This window comes from Tinamus guttatus, unplaced genomic scaffold (genome assembly GCF_059628265.1).
Source record: "Tinamus guttatus ecotype Peru unplaced genomic scaffold, ASM5962826v1 Tinamus_guttatus_pri_ptg000690l, whole genome shotgun sequence".
NCBI lineage: Eukaryota > Metazoa > Chordata > Aves > Tinamiformes > Tinamidae > Tinamus > Tinamus guttatus.
This window is the reverse complement of record NW_028289224.1, coordinates 250012-270941: the sequence shown is the minus strand read 5'-3', so window position 1 is coordinate 270941 and position 20930 is coordinate 250012. Positions and strand designations below refer to the sequence as shown.

At 48.9% G+C, this 20930-nt stretch overlaps 1 protein-coding gene across 5 annotated transcripts in view; it reads left to right on the top strand.

Moving 5' to 3' along the window:
• The window catches only part of EXOC6B (exocyst complex component 6B), a 215576-nt gene that overhangs the window by 80611 nt on the left and 114035 nt on the right, over positions 1-20930 (top strand). For 4 of the 5 annotated variants that reach the window (XM_088536658.1, XM_088536656.1, XM_088536655.1 and 1 more), the window contains 2 exons: positions 13921-14097; positions 20573-20641. In XM_088536658.1, coding sequence (XP_088392784.1) covers positions 13921-14097; positions 20573-20641 — 246 coding nt within the window. The remainder of the gene's footprint in view (positions 1-13920; positions 14098-20572; positions 20642-20930) is intronic. The other variant, XM_088536657.1, reaches the window with a different exon arrangement.

Below are 20930 nucleotides of genomic sequence, written 5' to 3'. Positions count from 1 at the left end.
CAGGCTGGTTTCCAAGGGGGAATACTTGTATTTCACAGGAAATGTGCTTTCTAAGCAGGGTACGTGAAAGGCTACCCGTGGTATATGTTTCAACTTAAGGAAAACAGAATCATCCAAGAAATGAAGCCAGTGTTTCGGGGTACATTTCTGTAGTATGATGCTAACTTATATAATGTGTTTTTAAAACATCTCTGGAAAAAAAAAAGAGGAAGAGAATCAGACATTTTACTAGCTGCATGCTAAGTTAACTCTGGGTTGAGCAGTGCTTCACTTAGCAAAGCAGTAACTAAAATTGGTGCCTGTATCCTCTCCTACTGGGACACGATCTCAGTCTTTCACTTAATCATTTATAACTAATTGCAGAGGTTCTGCAAAGTCAGTGCAAATCTTTGGGGCGTGCAAAAAGCACTAGGCAAAAAAACGGTAGCACATTTGGGTACTTTTCAATGCCTTGTGTGGCAGCTGTGCTCAGATGCACTTTTCCCCAACAGGACCAAATGCAACCGTAGATCTGACTCTTAAATGACCTGCAAGGCTTTAGAATGAAATTCCATTTGTTGTTTTCCATTGAAGTATCTCTAAAGCATTTCAAGAACAACATTATTAAGTCACTTAGCAGTTTGGGAGATGGGAGGATCTCTCTTTCCACTTTATTTGGAATGGGAAAAAAAGGCAGCTTGGAATTTATTTGGAGGCTGAGGAGATTCCAGCTTCTTGAAGACTTTCTGATTATTTGCAGGAGGCTTTTCTGGGGCTGGTCTAACACAGTCCCTTGTCCTCTTTTGCTTGGTAACCTTGCAGAGCTCAGAAAATGATTCTCTGCTCCAACAGAAATCACTAATATAAGTTAGTGTTTTCAATTGATGAGGTTCTAGAGACCCAGAAAAGTTTGGTCTTGCCAACTAGTCCATCACTGTCTGCTGCATGCAATGGTTGTCCATAAAGTTGTGTTCTCCACTGCTTTTTGTTTTTTCTTTTTTTTAAGAGCCTTAACGCTGAGTCCATATTGGCAGAAAAGAGGTTCCTTTAAGTGTGATCCTTGCATTTGTAACAACATTCAGGGGCTAAGTGTTGGGTAGAGCAGCTTCAGGGGATTGGGAGTGTGTTCAGAAGATGAGCACAAATGGGAGATGTGTAAAACTCCCAAAGCTGATGAGCTGGAAATTAGTTGTAGGCTTAGAAATGATTGCAGCAGTTTGAGCCATCCTGAAAATTCATGGCCCATGAGACATTTTGCAAGAGAAATGTGTGTCGCCAGGGCATATTTCTCGTTTGATTCACGCCGCGATGCTGGAATCGATGACTGTGGCGGCACGCGAGCTGGCGGGGTTGGAGATGTTCCCATGCACACGCTGATGGCCGTGTTGCACCGCCTGCGTCAGCCCCATGTGCGCACCAGATCCGCCGTGGGAAGAGGTTCCTGGTTCCCAGGAGCCGCAGATTCCTAGAGGAAGGCACCAGCCTGCCTGGGAGTGCTGGGATACCTGTCCAGCTCGGAGCGACACGTCTGCTCCAACAAATTCTCCGTCATTCTGCAGCAGCTCCTGACAGAGCAGCTTCTACTTGTCTAAATTATCAATGATGCTGGAGCACATGGCACTGGGTGGTAGTGTTGAGACCTAACAACCTCTCTCTTTTTCCTTAGGGTGAGGTGGTTGTGGTGGTGCCAAGTTGTCTTCCGTTCTCTCCCTCCATCGCTCTTCCCACATGGAGAGCCCTCGCTGCCGTTGCCTTGGCTGGAGGCAGCTCCTCCGGATCCCTTGTGCTTTTGGGGAATCAGGTTCACACCTTGTGAAAAGCAGGTGCAGCTCCATTAACTCCAGATGGAGGCCGAGCTGTCAGGACCATATTGAATTTTGGTTTTCGACTTCCCTTACCAGCCTCATCTTGGGGCTAGATGACAGTCCACTTAAATTTTTGATTTTTTTTTATTTATCAATAGCAGGTGGAGTTTCCTGCCAAAGTGATAGGGCAGTTATTGTTGTCTGGCTACGAACAAGTGTGCCACAGATGTGCCAGTGGCGGAGGGGACGCAGGGAGGACCTCCCAGCTCAGTTGAGAGGCACTATTTTCCTTTTTTTTAAAAATATTATTATTTTTAATGGTATATAAATTAAAATTGGAAAGGGATGGAGAGAAGGTGCGAGATTTTTCTTGTGGTTCTCTTCAGAGGTATGTTCTTTATCCTTAATAGATTTATAATACGCAGGTCCCTTTATTTGTTTCTATAAAATTAACTAGTAAATTTAAAATGGAAAAAAGCTGGTAATAGGAACCAGGCTGTCTTAGCCAACGCTGCAATGTTGCTGTATTTATGAAAGGTAAACAAGGGCATTTTACCTTGCGCCGGGTGTTATGCCGGAGTGCCACATGTTGGAGGGTCGTAAAACTTTTACTAACAAGAAGTTGGAAGAATGCTAACTTTCTAATTGCCTTTTTTTTTTCTTATGAAAGCTGCTGTTTATTTTGGTCTTTTTTTTCTAAAAGAGAAGGAATTGTAATTTTGAGGTCTGCCAGTTTAAGTGTGGGCCAGCCCTGCCTCATAATGGGGCAGGCTTTGGTACCTGGTGCTTGGGGTACAGGTTTGTGAGCCAGGGGCAACACCTCTTCTCTCAGTGACAGATAATTCTGACGCCCTGCAGAAACTCTTCAGCATTTTAGCGCTGAAAATTTAAGCACAGCACTTTGGGCTCAATCACTGGGAGTTCTTGGCATTTGCCCCTGTGGAGAACGAATTTTTTTACTCTATCTGTAAAGGAGTGACAGGGTGACCTGTTGGGGAAGACCCTTAGGTTACTTGGGATGAAACCTCTACCTAAGTTATTAGCGACGGTGCATGTATTAGCTCTGTTTTGCCTCAGTGAACTCTTGAAAACAAATCATTAAGCAAGATTAATTAAGCATAATTAGGTCACTGTGACGGGGTGGTATTCAAAGAGGGCCTGGAGAGTGGAAGAGCTTCATGGAAGCTCGTGGGAGTCGCTCCGCGTTTGGGGGATTAAAGCTTGTTTGTGCTGAGGGGGTGGTTTCCTCTACTGCATCATTTGCATGTGGGCTTCCCTCCCTCTCTTCTTTTTGTGCTTTGTCATTTTTTTGCTATTGCTTCCATGCTGGTGGAAGTGTGGCTACGGTCAACCCCTTGGAAATTTCAGGCTTTAAATCCAAACCATCGTAAAGGGCTTAATGAGGGTGAGAAATGACGCCCTGGAAACTGGGTGTTTTCTGTTCTTCTTGAACATTTGTACAAGTATATTTCGGGGGGAGACGCGGGCCGGGCGCTTTGAAGCATGCCTTCAGGTTGGGCTCCTTTCTTGGGTGCCACATGTTGCTCTGAAGGAAGTTTGTCACCAAAGCGTCCTGCTGATTTATAAACCCCTGTGATGACTTCAATGAATTCCACTGAAATTCAACAGAAAATCCTCTCCGCACGCGGTGTCTGCAGGCAAGATGGGCTCATGCAATCCATCAAATCTGCCGTGGCAGGTACTTTTGGCCAAAAATTTCAGTCTACAATAATGGGTTATTTTAATCCTTATTGAGATACCCTCATGAAAACAAGGAGAGTCCATAATGCCCATGAACGCCACTAATGTCCCTTGTGGCCTGCGATGCCTCTGGTCCTGGTTGGATCCCCATGAAGGGATTTTAGAGGGGGAGGAAGTGTGCAGATTGGAGATGTCTAGGTCTGAAGAAGCACCCCGCACCTCACAAAAGCCGTGGGGTTGCATTATAGTAGCTGTACACTGATGAGACTGCAGATTTCTGGGCTTGCAGGGTATTTTGACGTGATAAATTCTATATCACCATTTAAGGGATGACTTTTGAACTGCAATGGCCTCTCCCCGGCTCCTCTTCTGCTTTGTGTTGTGCTGGTAATGAGTAATTGCAGTGTAAAGTCACAGCGTGCAGTATGAAAACATTATTGTCCAAAACACGCATGGAGCTGGAGCAGTGCGTTTTATGCAAGATGATGCTTCCTGAATTCCCGGGCAGAATTTACGGAGTGATGCATAATACGAGCAAAAGATGCGTGTTGGGGTCTGCTGAATAGCGGTGTTGATCGTTACCACCCCTGTTTGCGGTGGGGTTGCCAAGGTTGGCACGTTTTGATTGGGAAAATCATGCTCCAAAGACTTGAGGGGCTTGCTGAGGCACGTTGGCTTGGAAGAGCTCCTGCCTCCGGGGACGGGAAAGGCTGTGGGTTCCCCTCCTTGGAAATAAGCCAGCAAGGGCCAACTCGGATGCTCTCCCGTCTTCCAGCTGCGGCAGATTCCCTGCTAAGATGTAAACGCTGATGTTACTGAGGGCAAAGGCTTGTGTATGTAATGTTCATGGTTGCAGTGAATGTTTCATATGCGTATTCTTAGCAAACAGGCTCATTTGGCAATGTCTTTGCTGCTGTTCTGGCTGGAGGCTTGCAAAATTATGTAACGTGGTAAGAAAGACGCAGTTCTGTTCACTGTCTGCTTCTGTCCGATTTATGCTTGATATTCTTCTCTCGTGCTGCACATAACAAGCCTGTCTATAGAGGTGTGATCCTGGCTCTAGTAGGTCAGTGACAGAGTTTTTTTGAAGTTCAGTGAAGTCAGGATTTCTCCCTTGTAGCCGTGTAGGTTGAGCTCTGTTAGGCTTTGGCCACGTTATGATGGAATCCAGTTTGATAGTGGAAGAGCGGAGCAAGTTTTGGGTGACAGGCAAGGGAGAAAATTTTTTAAAAATAATAATAGGGTATATGACCCTTATGCTGGCCTTCATTTCTAGCCCGTTGTCTTACAAAAAGCACCCACGGCTGTGACCGAGAGAGGTGGTGGCTTGGAGCAGCCTCTGTGCGCTTTCCCGAGGAGCCTTTAGAGGGCAGATGGTGTCCAGTAAATAGAGGGCTTGGGACCTTCCGTGATTTTTCTGGTTGTGAGTTATGTAAGTTGGGAGCATTTGAACGTGGACTTTAAAAACAAAAATAAAATTAACTCTCCATTGACTTTTAGTGCTTTGAAGGTGATTTTTTTGTCGATTTACAGAAACAAGATGAGATCATCTGAAGCTTTAATTTATCTCTATATTTATTCCTAGTATAAATGCTAAAAATTGTGATACAAGCCAAATATTAGCTGTCAACGTGGGAAGAAAAGTCTTGGGAACATACTGTGATAGAAAAGACTTAGATAATATGTTGACTAAAAATGCGTTTTTATGTCTTAAAAAGATCGTTCATTGAGTCTGGAGAGTGCGTTTTGTACCAAGTAATACTGTCACAGTATGGTGAATATGTCAAGTTGTTGTTCACTTCCATAATCTCTTCCCTAAACCGCCCAACCCCTGTGCTTAGCAGCCTTGTCCTTGGTGAGCAACTGCTTAGAAGAAGAAAAACTGTCAATCGTCAAGATATTACCCGCTGTGCTTAAGTGTCAGAGGAATCTGTGCAAAATGAAGGAAGCCAAGGGAAGTTTAAGCTGTCTGTAAAGTGCTTTTCAGGGAAATTTTCGTATGGATTATAGTCAACATACTTGGAGAAGCGGAGGCTGCTTAACTCTCTGATTAATCAAAAACAGAATAACAAAATAATGTTCTTCTTTCTTCTCCTGTTACCCCGAAGCTTTTGGATCATGGAGAAGATGGTTGTTCTTGAAAAAAGCTATTTAGCACTTAACAAGGAAAGCTAGTCTTTGTGGCTCAGCCCTTTTGGCATCTTTTTTGTGGGTTTCTCATCAAAAAAACCATAGGGGTTATTCCTAAACAGAAAGAAGTGTTCCTTGTTCCAAGAAGGGTTTCTCTCTTTTTAATGTTCTGAAGGTGGAGGTACTCTGGTGTCTGTGTCCCAGGAGAGATGAACTAGATGCTGGCAGTTTCTGTGTTTGTTCTGGGTCCGTGTCGAGCTGCCGAGTGATCCTGCCCCGTGTTCCTGCTTGCGTTTCTGGTACGTTGGTGCATATATGAAGTTGTCCTGGTGTCACCACCTGCTTTGAGGCTGCAGTTGTCTACAACCTCAGTCTGCTGGTGAAAAGCAGTTCTATATCTCAGCAAATGGAACTCGAAGAAGTTCTCAAGGACTCAAAGGACTCTCAAGAAGTCTTTTAGTCCAAGACGTTCTGCCCAGACGTGGTCAGTGTTTCAGAGTCTCTCCAGCGTACTGTCATCCAGCGCCCTGATAGGTCTCTTGTGACCGGGAGTCTCACCATAGAGCATCTGCTGCAGGGTGCAGCGTGTTGCTGCCTTATCACAGAATCCCAGAATGGTTGAGGCTGGCAGGGACCTCTAGAGATCACTCAGCCCAACCCCTGCTCCAGCAGGGACACCCAGAGCACGGGGCACAGGGTGGCATCCAGGCGAATTTTGAAGATCTCCAGAGAAGGAGACTCCACAGCCTCCCTGGGCAGCCTGTGCCAGGGCTCTGGCACCCTCACAGGAAAGAAGTTCTTCCTCACATGGAGATGGAACTTCCTGTGTTTCAACTTGTACCCATTACCCCTTGTCCTGTCACTGGCCTCCTCAGTGTCACTTGACCTACCGATGTGGCTGTGCTGTACTTTAATGAGACAGAGCTCGGCGCCTCCATGGGCCTCTGAAAGGCTCTTTGGGTGAATCTCAGAGCAGATGAGTCATCAGTGCTGGCCTGTGGGGTGACATTCGCCGTCGAAGCTGTTGCTAGGTGCAGGCTAGTGAGGTTCCTCCTGTAGGCAGCGTTGGAGGGAACATCCACAGTTCTGCTGTGATTCCTGGGACGCTGATGGCCGCTCTGGTATAGTTGGAGGCCTGCTGATCATCTCAGGTGATCGCGAATGCGGCCTGAGATCCGACTGCAGATCCCAACCGTGAGTCTGTCCCAAAGGATATCTCCCCAGATCTCATATAAGAGACTTACAGGCTGCCTTGTGGACAGACCAAGGACTGTTTTGTCCAGGGCTCCTTGCTCAGGGCTTTATCCTTCCAGGATAGTCCTGACTCTCTAAGTTAGGTGCTTAGATTTGAACATTACAATTTCTCAGAGTTTTTGTTTTAGTGAGGGAAAAAAACTCAGACCAGACGGATAAATGGAAACAAAGGCAGAATCTTGAAAGGAAACTTATCTCCAAAACGCCAGACAAGGCCTGAAGGGAGGGTGTGTGAAGCAGAGCTGCTTGGGAACTCCCACAGAGAGTGCAATAGTGAGCTTAACTGAGGCCAGGATATGAGCACTAACACTCTGTAACTGCTTAATTTAAAACAAATTTTCAGGGTCAGTTTGGTCAAGATAAGTTAGTGCAGAGCAAAGATCCGGGACCCAGTGAGCTGTTATTCTTGTTTGGTGTCCTGGCGAGTGAGCAGCTCTGCTGCTGCTTCCATTTCTTGATGCCTAAAATTGGGGATATTGGGCAGGATGTGTCTTACTGTACCAGTAGCCTTGGTAGTTTCTTACCCGCTAGACAGGGAGGAAATATGAGAGGAAAAACACCCAGAAATGTTGGAATCAGCTCTGCAAATAGGTTGTGTTGCATGTGTCATGATGGATTACGAGTGCACGGGGGAGCCTTGTTCAGTGTCAACGCAGGTGGTGGCACCTCCAAACCACAGAAGAGCTTGGATCTTCAGCCGTTGTCAAGCTGACACCGGTTTCTCTACATACCTGTGTGTCACGTCTCAGAAAGCTTCGCAGTCCAACACCTCTTCAGTTTGAGATGGAATTGGGATTTTTTTCCCCTGCAAATGGCTGTAGATGGGATCATTTTGGGATGTCCTTGGGCAGTGTCTTTCCAGTGCTTTCAGGTGAAGGGGGAATTGACCTAGGTTGTTGTCCTGGCCACAGGGCTGAAGTGCTGCCGTTTTATCACAGGACAGCACCTGAGCTAGAGCGAGTAGTGGGGTATTTTCTTTCCAATATTGGAAAAAGGGTCTGTCTTGTCAGAGAGTGCATTGAAATGGGAACTTGCTCAGGAAATGATTGCTCGAGTTCCTGACGCCAAGGAAGTTCCTAAGGCCAAGGCTTAGTCCTACCCGGCTGCATCCACGTTGGTTGGCTGTGTTGGCCCTGTTCATGTGGGAGCAGGTTTGGTTGGAGTCCGCTTGCTGCCTGCAAGGCTCAGTGAAGCCTGGGAGCTCCTGCTTTTGCTTTGAGTCATCGTTGAGTCTCATAAAGGAGGGAGAAACCCTTTCAACGTTGGATCCAAACGCAGCATTAAAGGACTGCCTAGAGTGTAGTACCTGAAATCCCTGGGGGAGCTGTGTTCTTCCTTCTGCTTTGAGCCAGACTGTCAAATTCTCAGCTTCTCCACTCCATTTAAACGTGATCAATTAACTTTTTAATCATGCACTCGAGCTACTTCTGATGCCGGCATTATCCTAGCTCAATCGAGTCGCACGCAAGTGCACATCTACACTTGGGTCCATCAAGGACCTGCTTTGAAAAAACAGCATTTTGTCTTTTATTACACAGCTGACCTGGAGTACTTGGCTGCCTGATTCCTTTTATCAACACTGATACAATACACTTCTTTTTACGGCTTCTAGGAAAGGGCATTACTGAAGCCTTAATAGCTCATTCTTTTCTCTTAAGTACTGGAATGCAGGAGCGTCCTCATGAAACATTACAGCTTTATTTATTTATTTTTATAATAAAATGCTGAATTAACCAAGTTGCTCTTTGCAATGAAGGATGCCAGTAATTTGGAGCTAGGTGTGCGGCTAAGGAAAACCCGTAGGAGAGGGGTGATGAAGGGATGAGGCTAACCCGGCAAAAGCAGAGGGAAAAATCCCTGGTTCTCAATCCCACATGGAATGCCGGAAGTTTGTGCAAAGGCGACATTTGGGACCCCGCGCTGCAGCATCACGGCCTGGTTTTAGCGTCCGAGGAGGGAGGACGGTTGCTCCTGGGGAAGATGGATGGTAGATTGGAGAAACATCCAGGCTGGAGTGAGCGCCGCCGCTTTGGATGCTCCCGTCTCCAAACTCCCGAGCCCCAGATCCGGGCGAACCGCTGCTCCCGGGCCCTGTTTGCTCTGCTGCTGGGGCCCTCGGGCACGCGGGGCCGTGTGAGCTCCAGTTAACTCCGCACGAGCGGAGGGCAGAGCCTCTTATCATCCTGACAAGCGCCGGGGTTTTTGTTAAAACTCAAAACAGAAGCCGTGTCGGCGTGTTGAGTTTACACCTTGCAATAATAATAGACGCTTTTATCTGATCTGAGAGGGGTTTTATAACTTTCAAATGGATCTCTGGCTGCGAGCCAGCCCTACTGTCATTTTTTATTAACTTTCCTTCTTTCTTCCCCTGTAGCTAGTCTGCTTTTTGTAATGCTGCTTAAGGAATATGTATCCCATTCCTGGGGATATGGGGGAACGATATTTTCAAGTTGTGCGTCGCAGCCCATTAGAGGGGTCTATAAAACAAGGGGAGCAGCGAGCGCTCTGCCGCTAATCAAAACCACCGACGCCGACCACGGCAGCACTGCCTGCACGACCAACCCGCCTTCGCCGGCGCTTATCTACCGGCTCATCAGGAAAGAGCTAATTAGATTCTTCTTAAAAGTAAATACTGGCAGCTCGCTGGTGGGTGGAGGTGACTGGAGGTAAGACATGCGCCCTGTCAACATCGACACACCAGTGCCAAAAAATAAGACAGCCATAAAACCCCTATAAAACCCATGTGATTTTTTTCCCTTTTCAAGCGGGTTGCTGCCCGCGTAGGTGGCCTGCCTGCGTTCCCTGCTGAAGGACATGGTTTCTGGAGCTCAAGCTCAGAGGAACCCCTGCCCGCTCCGCGAGTCGGCTTGAATCTGCAGCTTCATTGCTCGGAATGTGTGTGCGGAATTTGGGATATGTTCACTCAATCGCAAGCAGTCCTGCTGCTCTGCTTAATCCAGCTTCTGCTTCTCGCCAGCGTGCTGGGCTGGTACCCTTCATTGCTCTTGCTTGGCTGCTTGTGGCTCAGCCAAGTGATGGCTTGTGAACGTCGGGCTGGGACTCCACAGTTTCGCCTGGAAAGCAGCAAAGTGGGGATGGGCTGGAAAACAGGGACTTGTGTTTAAAACTCTTGAATGTCAGACTTGATGAAAAGCCCTGAGGATTGAGCTCTGGGCAGAACAGCATGGAAGTCACGTAACAGGCTGATGGTTAGGGATGGAAAACACGTAATGAAGCTACTTCATTTTCCTCGTTATTTCGATCCTCCCTTTCTCAAGCAGCAGCAGCAAGAGATTGATCCTTCTTGGTGCATTCCACCAAGAAAAGCTACTGACTACTAAAACCAACAGAAGCTTCTTGGTGTCCCTTGACCAGCCCATGGTGCTGTTACTTCCACAAAAGTAGGTCCCTGGCCCAGATCCAAAGCAGCAGGTTATCCAGGGGGAGGCTCGTTTGCTTTCTCCATGGTCCAGACTGGCCTTGGTGTCATTTTGGAGGCCGTGGGTCCTGTCCCATTGGTGGCCAGCTCAGGTGCTCGTTATGCGACTGTGCTTGGAAGGAGGGAGGGAGTTTCAGCTCCGGGAGCCCAGCGCTTTGTGTGTTCTTGCTAAATGCAGTGTTGGCTCCGAGCAGGCGTTGGGTTGCCCAACTTCTCTTTTTTTAAAATGTCACGTTAAGCAGAGAGCCAAGAGATCCGTAGTCTTGTGTAATAGAGGCACTTTGACAGGATAATAAGAAAATGCACTTGCTTTCATGTAAACCACACCAAAAGGTGAGGGGATTTTTCCTTCGTTTTATTTTCTCCTGGTCCCTCGAGGAAGCCTCTCGTGCTGGGTTGGCCTGGTTGGCACGGGGCGCGCTGGGCTGTCGCCTGCGCTTTGATGCAGTTTCCAACACGGGGTTCTCCGGAGGGCTCCCCGCGGATGCCCACGTGCCAAACAGAGCCCGGAAACCCCGGAGCGCCGGCTCCGCACGTCGCTTCTCATCCTGGGCATGCGGCAGAGGGAGACAGTGACAAACTGTGGAGCTCCGGGGCCGTTAAGTGTAAATTCCTCCTTAGCGGCCTCCTCCGCGCCTCTCCCCGGCTCCCCCCTTCTGGCCAGGTGAAACTGAAACCTCGGTGACTTCACCCGAGCCTGCTGGTGCCCTAGGTCACTTCAGTCCTTCCTGCTCCCTGCTGGCAGAGGGGGGCGGTGGGATGGCCAAAGCGATCCCTGCTTTTCCTGGCGTGCTCCTTGCGTCGCTCCCGATGCCGGGACGTGCTCAGATTGCCCCATCTTTCCCGCCTTGGAGCTCTTGGTAGCTGCAGCTCAGCCTGACCCCCTGGGCTGGCATGGCCATGGGCTTCCAGGGAGCACCCCAGGCTGGAGACCTCCTCTTGGGTCTCCAATTTGAAGGATTGGTTCTATTTTATTTGAAGGAGGCTCAGGCTTTTGGAGCAGGAAGCACTGGATAACATCTTACTATGCCGAAATTTTGCTTTTCCCCCGATTGGTAAAGGTAAAATCTGCCTCTCCCTGGACGGAGGAGTGGAAGTTGTTGGGAGCGTCTCTCTGGCTGCTCGTGGTGGATCGCTGCAATGTGGAGCGTTTCTTTTGTTTCTTCTTTCTACTTTTTTTTTTTTCTAGTACGTCTGTGGGTTTTAATTCATGTCCAAATTCTTCTACTGATAAACTTCAGTTCATGAACTGAATTAAAACTACTCAACAAAAATAAAAGCCAAACACAAGCTATGAGTTTGCTCTCTGAACTCCCTGACCTAGAGCTTCTTCCAGAGGGACCCAATTCCTGGGCCACGGGAATACTGGATACCATGAGCTCTACGCGCTGTCCCTGAGGGCATAGCCCAGAGCAGGAGGCAGGTATTAACAGCCTTGGCTTGAAAAGAGTTGGGGGAGCAACAGAAGCCTTTGCAGACCGCGTCTGCAAGGGCCTCAGCTGACACCAAGCCTGTGCTTGGGCTGAGATTCCGAGTGTGAAGGCTTGGAGCTGACGGCAGAGCTCGTGGCACCCCTGGGCTGCGTGCGGAAACGGTCTCCTCTCTCATGACCGCTCCATTTTCCTCTCTGATCTTGCTACGCCCCAGTTAATGACCCATTTCAGGGTCTGTGTTTTATGCAGAATTTTGCTTTTTTTTTCCCAATTCTTTTATTTTCCCTTCTCTAGAGGGAGGAAGGAAAAAAAAGGAAGATTATATGAATCTGAGAGATTTTAATGAGGATGCCAGGCTTGCTTTTGGTGTCATTTAGAGTGGATTCAGTGTTACAGCTTCATTACACTTCTTTTGGGTAACTTATGTCATGGATGGGTGTATCTGAGAGGCGAATCGAGCCTGGCATCTCTTTGTTGTGTGGCCTTCAGACGGACCAAGCGCTCATTGCCCCTTTTTGAAGTCCTAATTCTCTTTCAGGCGATGTTGCAATGCCTTTCTATAGAGTCGAGCCTCTGAAGTTAGCGATTCCTAATGCAGAAAACAGTCCGTTTGCCCAACTGCTTCGAGTGCTGCCCTCCCGAGCGGCGCTAGCGCGGACCTTTTCTGCGGCTTTCTTGCAGAAACGCCTATTGTTGAGGCTCGTCCCTCAAGAGATCTTCCCTCGAGCCTGCTCGGCCGTCCTCGGAGCTGTTCCCGCGTTGAACCGGAGCGATGCTGCTGCTCTGCAGCCACTAGAGGTCAAGATTGTGCTGCCGCGGGGCCTGCGACCGGCGCTGCTGCTGCCGCCGCCGACCGAGCTGCAGAGCCCAGCAGTTTTCTCCTTGAAAACCTTTTGATTTGGGTTTTCCAACCCCTTTTCTGCTCCCATACTGCTGCAGCAAAAGCAGTGCAGGAGCCGAAAGTGAAGGGCCATCTGAGGCGGCTTCGTTGGCCACCTGCAACAGGGTCTCTAGGATTCCGTCTTCTGTGTGAAGTTGGATGGGTCTTCTGGCCACCTTGCTGGTGGTCGAGCTGTGCGTGCGACTGCTGCACAGGAGCCATCAAACCCTCCGGTACAGGCTTGGTTCGGCTTGTATAGGAAATTTCTATAAATATAATGATATATGTGTGTGTATATATATATACACACACGCTTGTATATGTGTATGTTTGATATATCTGCGCCATCTAAACTGACTGCTTTTTAGAAAGGCGTCTGGATGATTTCCATACATCTTCCTCCCTTGCTGTATAGAGGAATATGCGAGAGATCCTGCAAACTGTGCGTGTCTCCGCACAAATTCAAGGTTGGCAGAATGCTTAATTTTTTTCTTCGGTGGAGCACAAGCCCTCATGTAGAGAAGCAGCTAATTTGATGGCCCAACCTTTTCCCCCCATGTTAGACATGATTTTGCACCCAGAGTTTGGACGGTGGCGCTAGGCGGTTCCCCCTGGACCTTCATGGACGACACTTGCAAAAGTGGCACTGATTTCCCTGTGCTCGCTAGCCAAGATGAGCTGCCATAGCCAGACGTGTCCACTAGCCACGAGCAAACCTGGTGTCGAGGAGGCCGCCCTAACGGTGGCCCCGGGGAGCTCCCGCTGCGAGCAGTGGGTCGGGGACCTCTTGCAGATCGCTCTGCGAATGAGCACCGTGCAATTAAGATCTCCTGGGGTCCCGCAGAAATGCTTTCAGGAACCTCTGGGGTCCAGATGTGGAATGTTTTGTGCTGACACGGGTTGAAAAGAGAGGAACAAATCCAACAGTTAAGTAGGTCCTTTAATTTAGCCTGTGACAGTCACCACATGGCCTATGGGCTAATATTTCTGCATCTGGGCTGTAAATAGATCAATATGGCAGTATGATGGGTTTGGCATTTTGATTTGTGAAGAGTCAGAATATTGTTTGTGTTGTTGCATAATCACTAAAATGGTTTTGAAATGAATCTTCTGTTTCTCTGGAATATCTGGGTTAGGGAATACATAACATTTCAAAGTTCCATTAAGTGCGTGTTTTATTTTGCCTCATTTGTCGTATTTCAGGTCCGATTGCATCTTTTGGCTGAGAAAAAAAAAAAAAAGAAAGAAACGCAAGTCTGAGGATGCTATCATAAAACGTGAAATCTGCTTTTTTTCTAGGCACAGCAGCAAAGAAACCTGGACAATATTGTATCACAGCACCCCAGGATAAGCAGTGGAAAGAAGTCCAAGAAAGAAGCCTGCGCAAGCTCAGATTTGGAGGTAAAGAACACTAGCCCCATGTCTGAGCAGGATTCGGGTATCCTGGATGTTGAAGATGAGGATGAGGATGAAGAGGTAACTGCAATATCAACCCAAGGAGACTAGACAGCTTGGGGGTGACTCGAGTGTCTTGAAGGGTGTTTGTACCTGTCTTAGCTGCGCATGTTCTCATGCAACTTGCTGTAAAGATGTGGAAGGGATGGGGGGATGTTGGGTGGCTTTCAGACTGACGTCACACTGTCCCCTGGCCCGTGTTTTAGTCAACAGCCTCGGCAGAGCGTCGGCTGCCCTTACATGAGTATTACATGGAAGCAGAGGAGCCCTGTGGCCTGGCCCACAGACCGCGCTCCGGCTCTGGGGCTGTGCGCCGGTGGCCCTCGTGCACTTGGGAAGGCAGTCTGGGATCTATCCCGAGCCGTTCCAAGGGAAAAAAAAAATGCCACATAGTGTGCGAGCTACTTGGCCTCTTCTGCGGAGCGTATGTGTTCGTGACAGATGCACATTCTCTGTGCTGAGAAGCACTGCCTTGGACACCGTGTCTTAATGCGTTTTTAATCCCTTGATGTGCTCAGAATGCGCTGCCGCGCCGCTCCATACGGAGCCTCGAGCCCCTATATAATATCTATAGGAGGGAGGAGCACGGTGGTGCGTGTGAAACATCCTGCCTTTCCAACCCCTCGGCCCCCGCCCCACGTGCCATCTCTCCACTGCTGCTTCCTCCGGCTGTTTTCCCAGCTGGAATTTCGCATCCCTTCTTAGTCCCTACAGCATGCAATACCCTTCGCTAATAAATGCTAAGCGTGACCTCTGCTGCCGGCCCTAGCTCCTTCTAGAGAATGAAGGCTGTAGTAGAACATCTCATCTTGGTTTTGCAATGCTTTTAATGTACACTAGTCCCTTCATCGCATGTGACTTCTTCCCTCTTCATCCTCTTGATCCTTTCTTAGACCAAGCTCAGGGGCAGCGCAGAGCCCCTCACGTGGCACCAATACCAGCTGCATGGGAGACTTCTGCATCAAAATGGAAATCGAGCAGAAGTTAAAAGAAAAATGAGGAGGAAGAGCACATTTGGGAAAAAAATCATTGATCCGAGTGTATCTGAGCACTTTTCTGGAAAGGAAAAAAAACCTTCTTTGAGTAGTTCTTGTTCCGTCTCACTCTCAAAATCTCCTTATTGCTTTGAAATGGATTATCTCCAAATTAGGAGGCTGTGGAGCTATTCGCTGCAGCAAACGTAAAGTTGGAATCTGAGTAGAACTGGATGATGTAAACGTTGAGAGGAAAAGTTTTTAAGTCAGGAGAAATCTGTTAATGTGGTTTATCAAACTGCTACCTCCTCTCTAAGTGGATGAAGTCCCATGTCTTGGTGCATTTAAGGCCAGCCTGGTAGGATGCCAGTGAACTTAAAGTAAGGATTAATCCTTCGCTGGTGGGAGCACCAGGGCTTTTTCAGTCGTTGGAGCAGTTGGGGGTTCGGGCGCTTGACATCCGGTTGGCCCGGGAAGGCTGCGAATTGAGCGGAGCAATGCCCTTGGGAAGCCCAAGAGTGGGAGCATTCAGAGTTGCTGCTGTCCTTGGTGATGAAAGTGGCAGCGAGGCGGCCCCAGGCGGCGCACACCAGCGTTCGGCTCTTGGAGAATGGCTCGTTTGTTGGCACAGCTGGGAGCCACATCTGGAATGGGAGCAGGTGGAAACAGCCGTTAAGCCGAAAGGAGCGTGAGGTGCAAATCGTTCATGCTGGGCTTCTTGGCGAGGGTTCACTGAAGTTACAGGCCAGTTGCAGAGTTGTTTTGTCGTGGCTGACGGAGTCATCCCAAGCTTTTCCTCTTGGGGTATGATTTCTCATCCTTCCGATGACCTTGTGTGGAACCCTGTCAGGGACAATAAGGCAGACTTAGAATCCTACTAATAGGGAATTAGAGTCTCAAAAGCTCTGCTCAGTTCACTCAAATAGTTAAGTATCATGAGGGCAAGGAAATTGCATCGTGTTTTGAATCCAGCCTTCATGCTGTGGAGCTCGGAGGCCTGAGAGGGACAACACGGCTGCAGGTGGCACACGTTGTTTCCTGTGTTTAGCCCCTCTGACACGCCAAGATTGCTGAGGCTGATATTTCCCCGGGAAATATGGAATGCTGCTAACAAGCCTGGGAAGGAAATGACAGACCTTGGAAAAGAAAGTCAGTAGACAAGTTAAAAAATGATCTGAAAGTGTTCAAGGACAGCAGTCATCGCTGTTCCTGTTCACACAGCTCAGCAAGAAGTGCCAAGCAGTGACCCCAGGTCTCTGCTTGAAAGACCGTTGCTTGAATTTTGGAGACGTTATGGTCCAGACTTATCCCACCTCATGTACGTATTCCTCACTGAGGCAGGAGGTCCCCGAATAACCGGAGTAAGGGAGGAGGTGATGCAGCTTAATGAAGGTCTGAAGCTCTTGTAGGAAGCCTGAGAGCTGCCTGATGTTCAAGTTAAACATACTGGATCTTGATCTTCAGGCAGAAGGGGAGGGCTTGCAGATACCCTCTGTGGTTTGGAGACTAGATGTTTTCCTCACAGAAACTATTCTATTATTCACTCTTCTAGTGAGTGACAGGATTTGGGAGAACCTCTCCAAGTCTCTAGTCCAAATTCCTGCCCAGACTGGGTCTGCTATCGTCTAATTTAGCTGTTTTTTTTTTTTTTTTTTTATCCTGGAGGGTGGATATCCATCCAAGAATGGCAATTCCCCACAATTTTAGGCATCCTATTGGGATTCAGCACAGCCGTCCCAACCTTCTGCGCTAACACGGAGCTGCACGAAAGAGCAGGCTGGAGGGGATATGATGAGACCCAAGGTCTCAAGGTTTTCGCTTGACCAAGTTTTGGGGTTTGTTTTTTCTTTTCCCTCATGCACAAATTTGCTCCGTTTTTGTGTTGCTACCCAGAAAAGACCTGCTGGGCTCTGTCCGCATGGAGTTTTCAGGGAGAACACACGGCAGAGCAGCGGCGTCTGCAGTCCCCGAAGAGGAACAGCGCCGTTGCAGCCAGCGTCGTTTTTGGCAGAGTGCTTTGGCGCTCGGGATATCAGCAGGTGCAAATCAGAGCTGAAACTCGTCAAACTTCTGGCAGTCTGTGCATTGACCCGGCTATAGGAATCATTCCCTCAATGATATAATAGATACCTTCAATGTGAGGGAGCTGGAGCAGGGACCCCAGGGAGCCCGCTGGACCTTCCTGGATAAATGGGCTTTGGTAGGTGCCATCAGCCTTCACCTTTTCTTGCTCCCGCTAGTAATTATGCACAAAGCACGCTGGCCGCTGGGAAGGAACCCTCTGTCTTTCCAGACAGAGCTGTTTTCCTGTTGTCTCTAACGCCAGCCAGGATGAGATCAGATAGTCTGCGGGATGCTCTTGCCAGCTCCGGCGTTGCGCTGTTTTGAGCATCCCCTTGACCTCCTGAGGAGATTCAGGGCTTTTTCCCCGCAAAGTTTAGCTGTGGCGCATGCTAGAGCACTCGCAGAATGCCCAGACCCGGGTAGCAAGGCTAGAGCATGATCTGTGCCCATGTCTGTTCAGCGCCGGGTAAAACACTTCACAGCTGCCAGCACCAGAGCTCCCTGATGGGGATTGCTGGAGCTGGGCGGGAGCAGGGCTGTTCGTGGCCACTGAGGTCATTCTGCACCGCAGGAACGTGCGGGGAGACCCAGCCTGCTCCTTTGGACACCCCTGATCCCACAGCTGCATGTTTACCTGCTCTGGGCATCTGTGCTCTTAAAGTAACGAGCCCAGGAGCTAGTCTGTAAAACACCTCTCTTGAATTCCTAGCGTTGCATTGCTGATTCCTTGCTGAAACAAGCAAGGAATCGTGTCTTTACATCAAGGAATCAAGGAAACAAGCAAGGAATCGTATCTTTACATCAAAAAGCAGCAAGGATCAAGTCCAAGCCACTGCACCACAAATTTGCCCCAACCCGGATCAGTGCATCCCTTAGCTCTGAGACTACAGTGGATCTTACACTGCAAACCTGTCTCCCATGGGTTAAATTTACCAGAATCTGTACTTAACCCAACGTGAAAGCGTCTTTCCGACGGGAGAGGGTTCAGCGGCAGGGGGACCTGGGCTCTGCCTGGGCTCCCAGTACCAGCAACGCGCCAGAGGTGCAGCGGGGACGAGGCTCGGGACGCCAGTGTTAGCGAAACAGGGAAGCCGAGGAGAAGATGAATACGGTCTCTGTGCTATGAATTCAAAGCAAAATGATTAGGCTGAAGTGCAACTGTCAGGGGAGTCGCTGTTCTGCTGCTCTTGAGGAGGCTCCAGCTCTAATTTTGTTGCCAGCTTTCAAAAATATCAAAGCTTTTCTGTCCTTTTTTTCATTTTTTTTTGAACAGTGGTAGTAGAGTTTTTGCTAGGAAAATTGAGCAGCTCCTAAAGTCTGAGGGATTAGGTATGTCCATTTATTTTTGTCTGTTTTCCGCTGGGGAAAGAAAAAACAACAAATCCTCAGTTTTTGAATCTGGGGTGACATTTAGTACGAGCTCATTTCCTTTTTTCCTGCCCAAATTTGGCCTTTCTTTGATTTCCAGTGCACTTAAGTGCTCTCAGGTTTGTGCAGTCGTGTCTGACAGTGCTTTGCCTAGGCGAACAGGTAAAGAGTTGTGAATGTCTTAGAGGTTAGTTTTGCAGAATAAGCCAGGGTATTTGGTGTGTCTGTGTGGGCTTAAAAGCCTTGCAGAAGATCAGAGCCTATGAAAATGTTGCCACCTCCTTTGAAAGGATTTTGCCAGGGTGGTAAACTGGGTCCATTTCTGGCAAGCGCTCAGTTGCACAAATCTTTATCACCTGTATTTTGCTGGGGACTGTGTTCAGCTACTGCCCAGTACCCAAGAGAAGCAGAAAAAGAGTTTGATCGAAATTCCACTTCACTGGAAGACATGGTCTGCTTTGCTGGCATTGCGAGGAGAAGATGGACGTGCCCTTCTTGAGAGGAACATCAGACTAGAGACAGAGAACCCGTCTGGATGCCACCCTGTGCTCCGTGCTCTGGGTGTCCCTGCTGGAGCAGGGGGTTGGACTAGGTGATCTCTAGAGGTCCCTTCCAACCTCAACCATCCTGGCACTCTGTGGCCCAGGAACCACGGACAGCTGTGGTGTCTGTGTTGTTGGTGCTGATGGTGGTCCCTGGAGGATGTCTCGGTTGAGTGCGGGGATGTCCCCACCTGCTTTAGCCGTTGCATTTGGTGCCTTCTGAGCCAAAGTATTTTACTGGTTTTACCACCTGGAGACCAATTGCTTTTAACGCTGTGGGAATAGAGCAAGGAAAAAAGATGGAATTGGGCCTGGGAGCTATGAGGAGCCGTAGAAGAGCTGGGAGACTGCGAGTGCAAAGGGAGCAAGCAAGGAGACGCAATAAGCCCCACAGCATCGTGCCAAGGAGGCTGCTGAGCTCTTGCGGTCATTGCATTTAGTTCTGCTTTTCAAAGATTCGTTAGCAAGACCAGTAAATCTGCACGAGACAACTGGGACTAGTGGTCCACCTTGAAGCTCGGGTCAGGACCCGCATTATGGAAGGGAGGAAAGGAACGCATAGCAAGGGAGATGCCAGGTGTCCTTGCACGCAGGAGGCTCCAGCAGCTCTGGCTCCTCGCTGGGCAGAAGGTTTTGAAGCCAAATCCCCCGCTTGCCCTTTGCAAGCAGTAACTTTTGCATGGAGTGAGGAGGACCGCTCGCCCCGGGCGCTCGGCAGCTGTGGTTGGGACTTGCCCACCCAACCCCAGCTAGAAACTTCTGCTTCCATCCCAGCTCCTCTGGAGCCGAAAGGCCTCTTAAGCGTAATTAGAAATGTTTAAAATAAACATGTTTCCCAGGCCTGTCCAGTGGGCGCCTTTCATCTTGCTCCCTTTTTTCCCTGCCGCGTGTCAACAGAACACTCCCGTGGGCCGCGCGCGGGGCAACGGAACCGCGCGGCCGCTTTATGCCGCGGCCAACAAGCTGAACGGCCCGGTGCCTCGGGAGTCTCCAAGAGCTGGGCTTCTTGCATGCAAATTTCTCCTCTGATCTGCCTCCCTCCTTCCCACCCAGCTGCTCTTCCTCGTCCCTACACGAGATGCGCGATGCTGTTGAAAGATGGTGGAGTCTGTGTGGCTTGGGTGTTTGTGAAGAACAAATGGCAGCATCAATGCTCTTGAAGAAATTGAGCTAGAAAGCCAGAGAAAAGACTTTGCTGTTGCATAAGAGCCAGCATGGCCTCTGCCAGGACTCTTGAACTTGTGCTTTAAGCCCATGGTCAAAGTGAAATTCCTTGTGTCTCTGCTGAGGCAGCTATCCTGGGGCCAAGTGATACACGAGAATTTCCTAGGGGAGCCTAAGTGGAGCACTAGAAAGATTATTTTTTTTTTCTGCCCTGAGAGCCTTTAAAATGTAAATATGGACAAATAAATTTGAGACCAATAATTACTCTTAACTCTACACACCCGAAATTGCTGATATCGTGCTCCATCAGACTTGCATGCCTTGAACGTACACTGAGCTCTATGTGCTTTGTGCACTGAGTGCTGATCGTCTGCTGTCTCCTAGGTGCCTGGGGCTCAGGACTTGGTGGACTTCTCCCCTGTGTATCGATGCCTGCACATATACTCCGTGCTGGTAAGTGTGAGCGTCTTGTGAGCGCCATGAGTCACCCTGAAACCGCAAGGTTGGGTTCTACGTCTCCCATTCCGTAGCCCATGAGGAAGTGGTTGCAAACGTCATATTTGTGTTTGCCCAATTATGAAGTGCGTTACCTGAAATGGAAAATCAGCCTGTGCCTGTGGTGGTGGGTGGATTGGGGTAAAAAAGCCCCCGCAGCTACTTGATGCAGCACCCAGCAGTAGGAAAGGATATTTTCTGCAACCATTGTAGACTCTGGGTTTATAATAGGCCAAATACATATTTC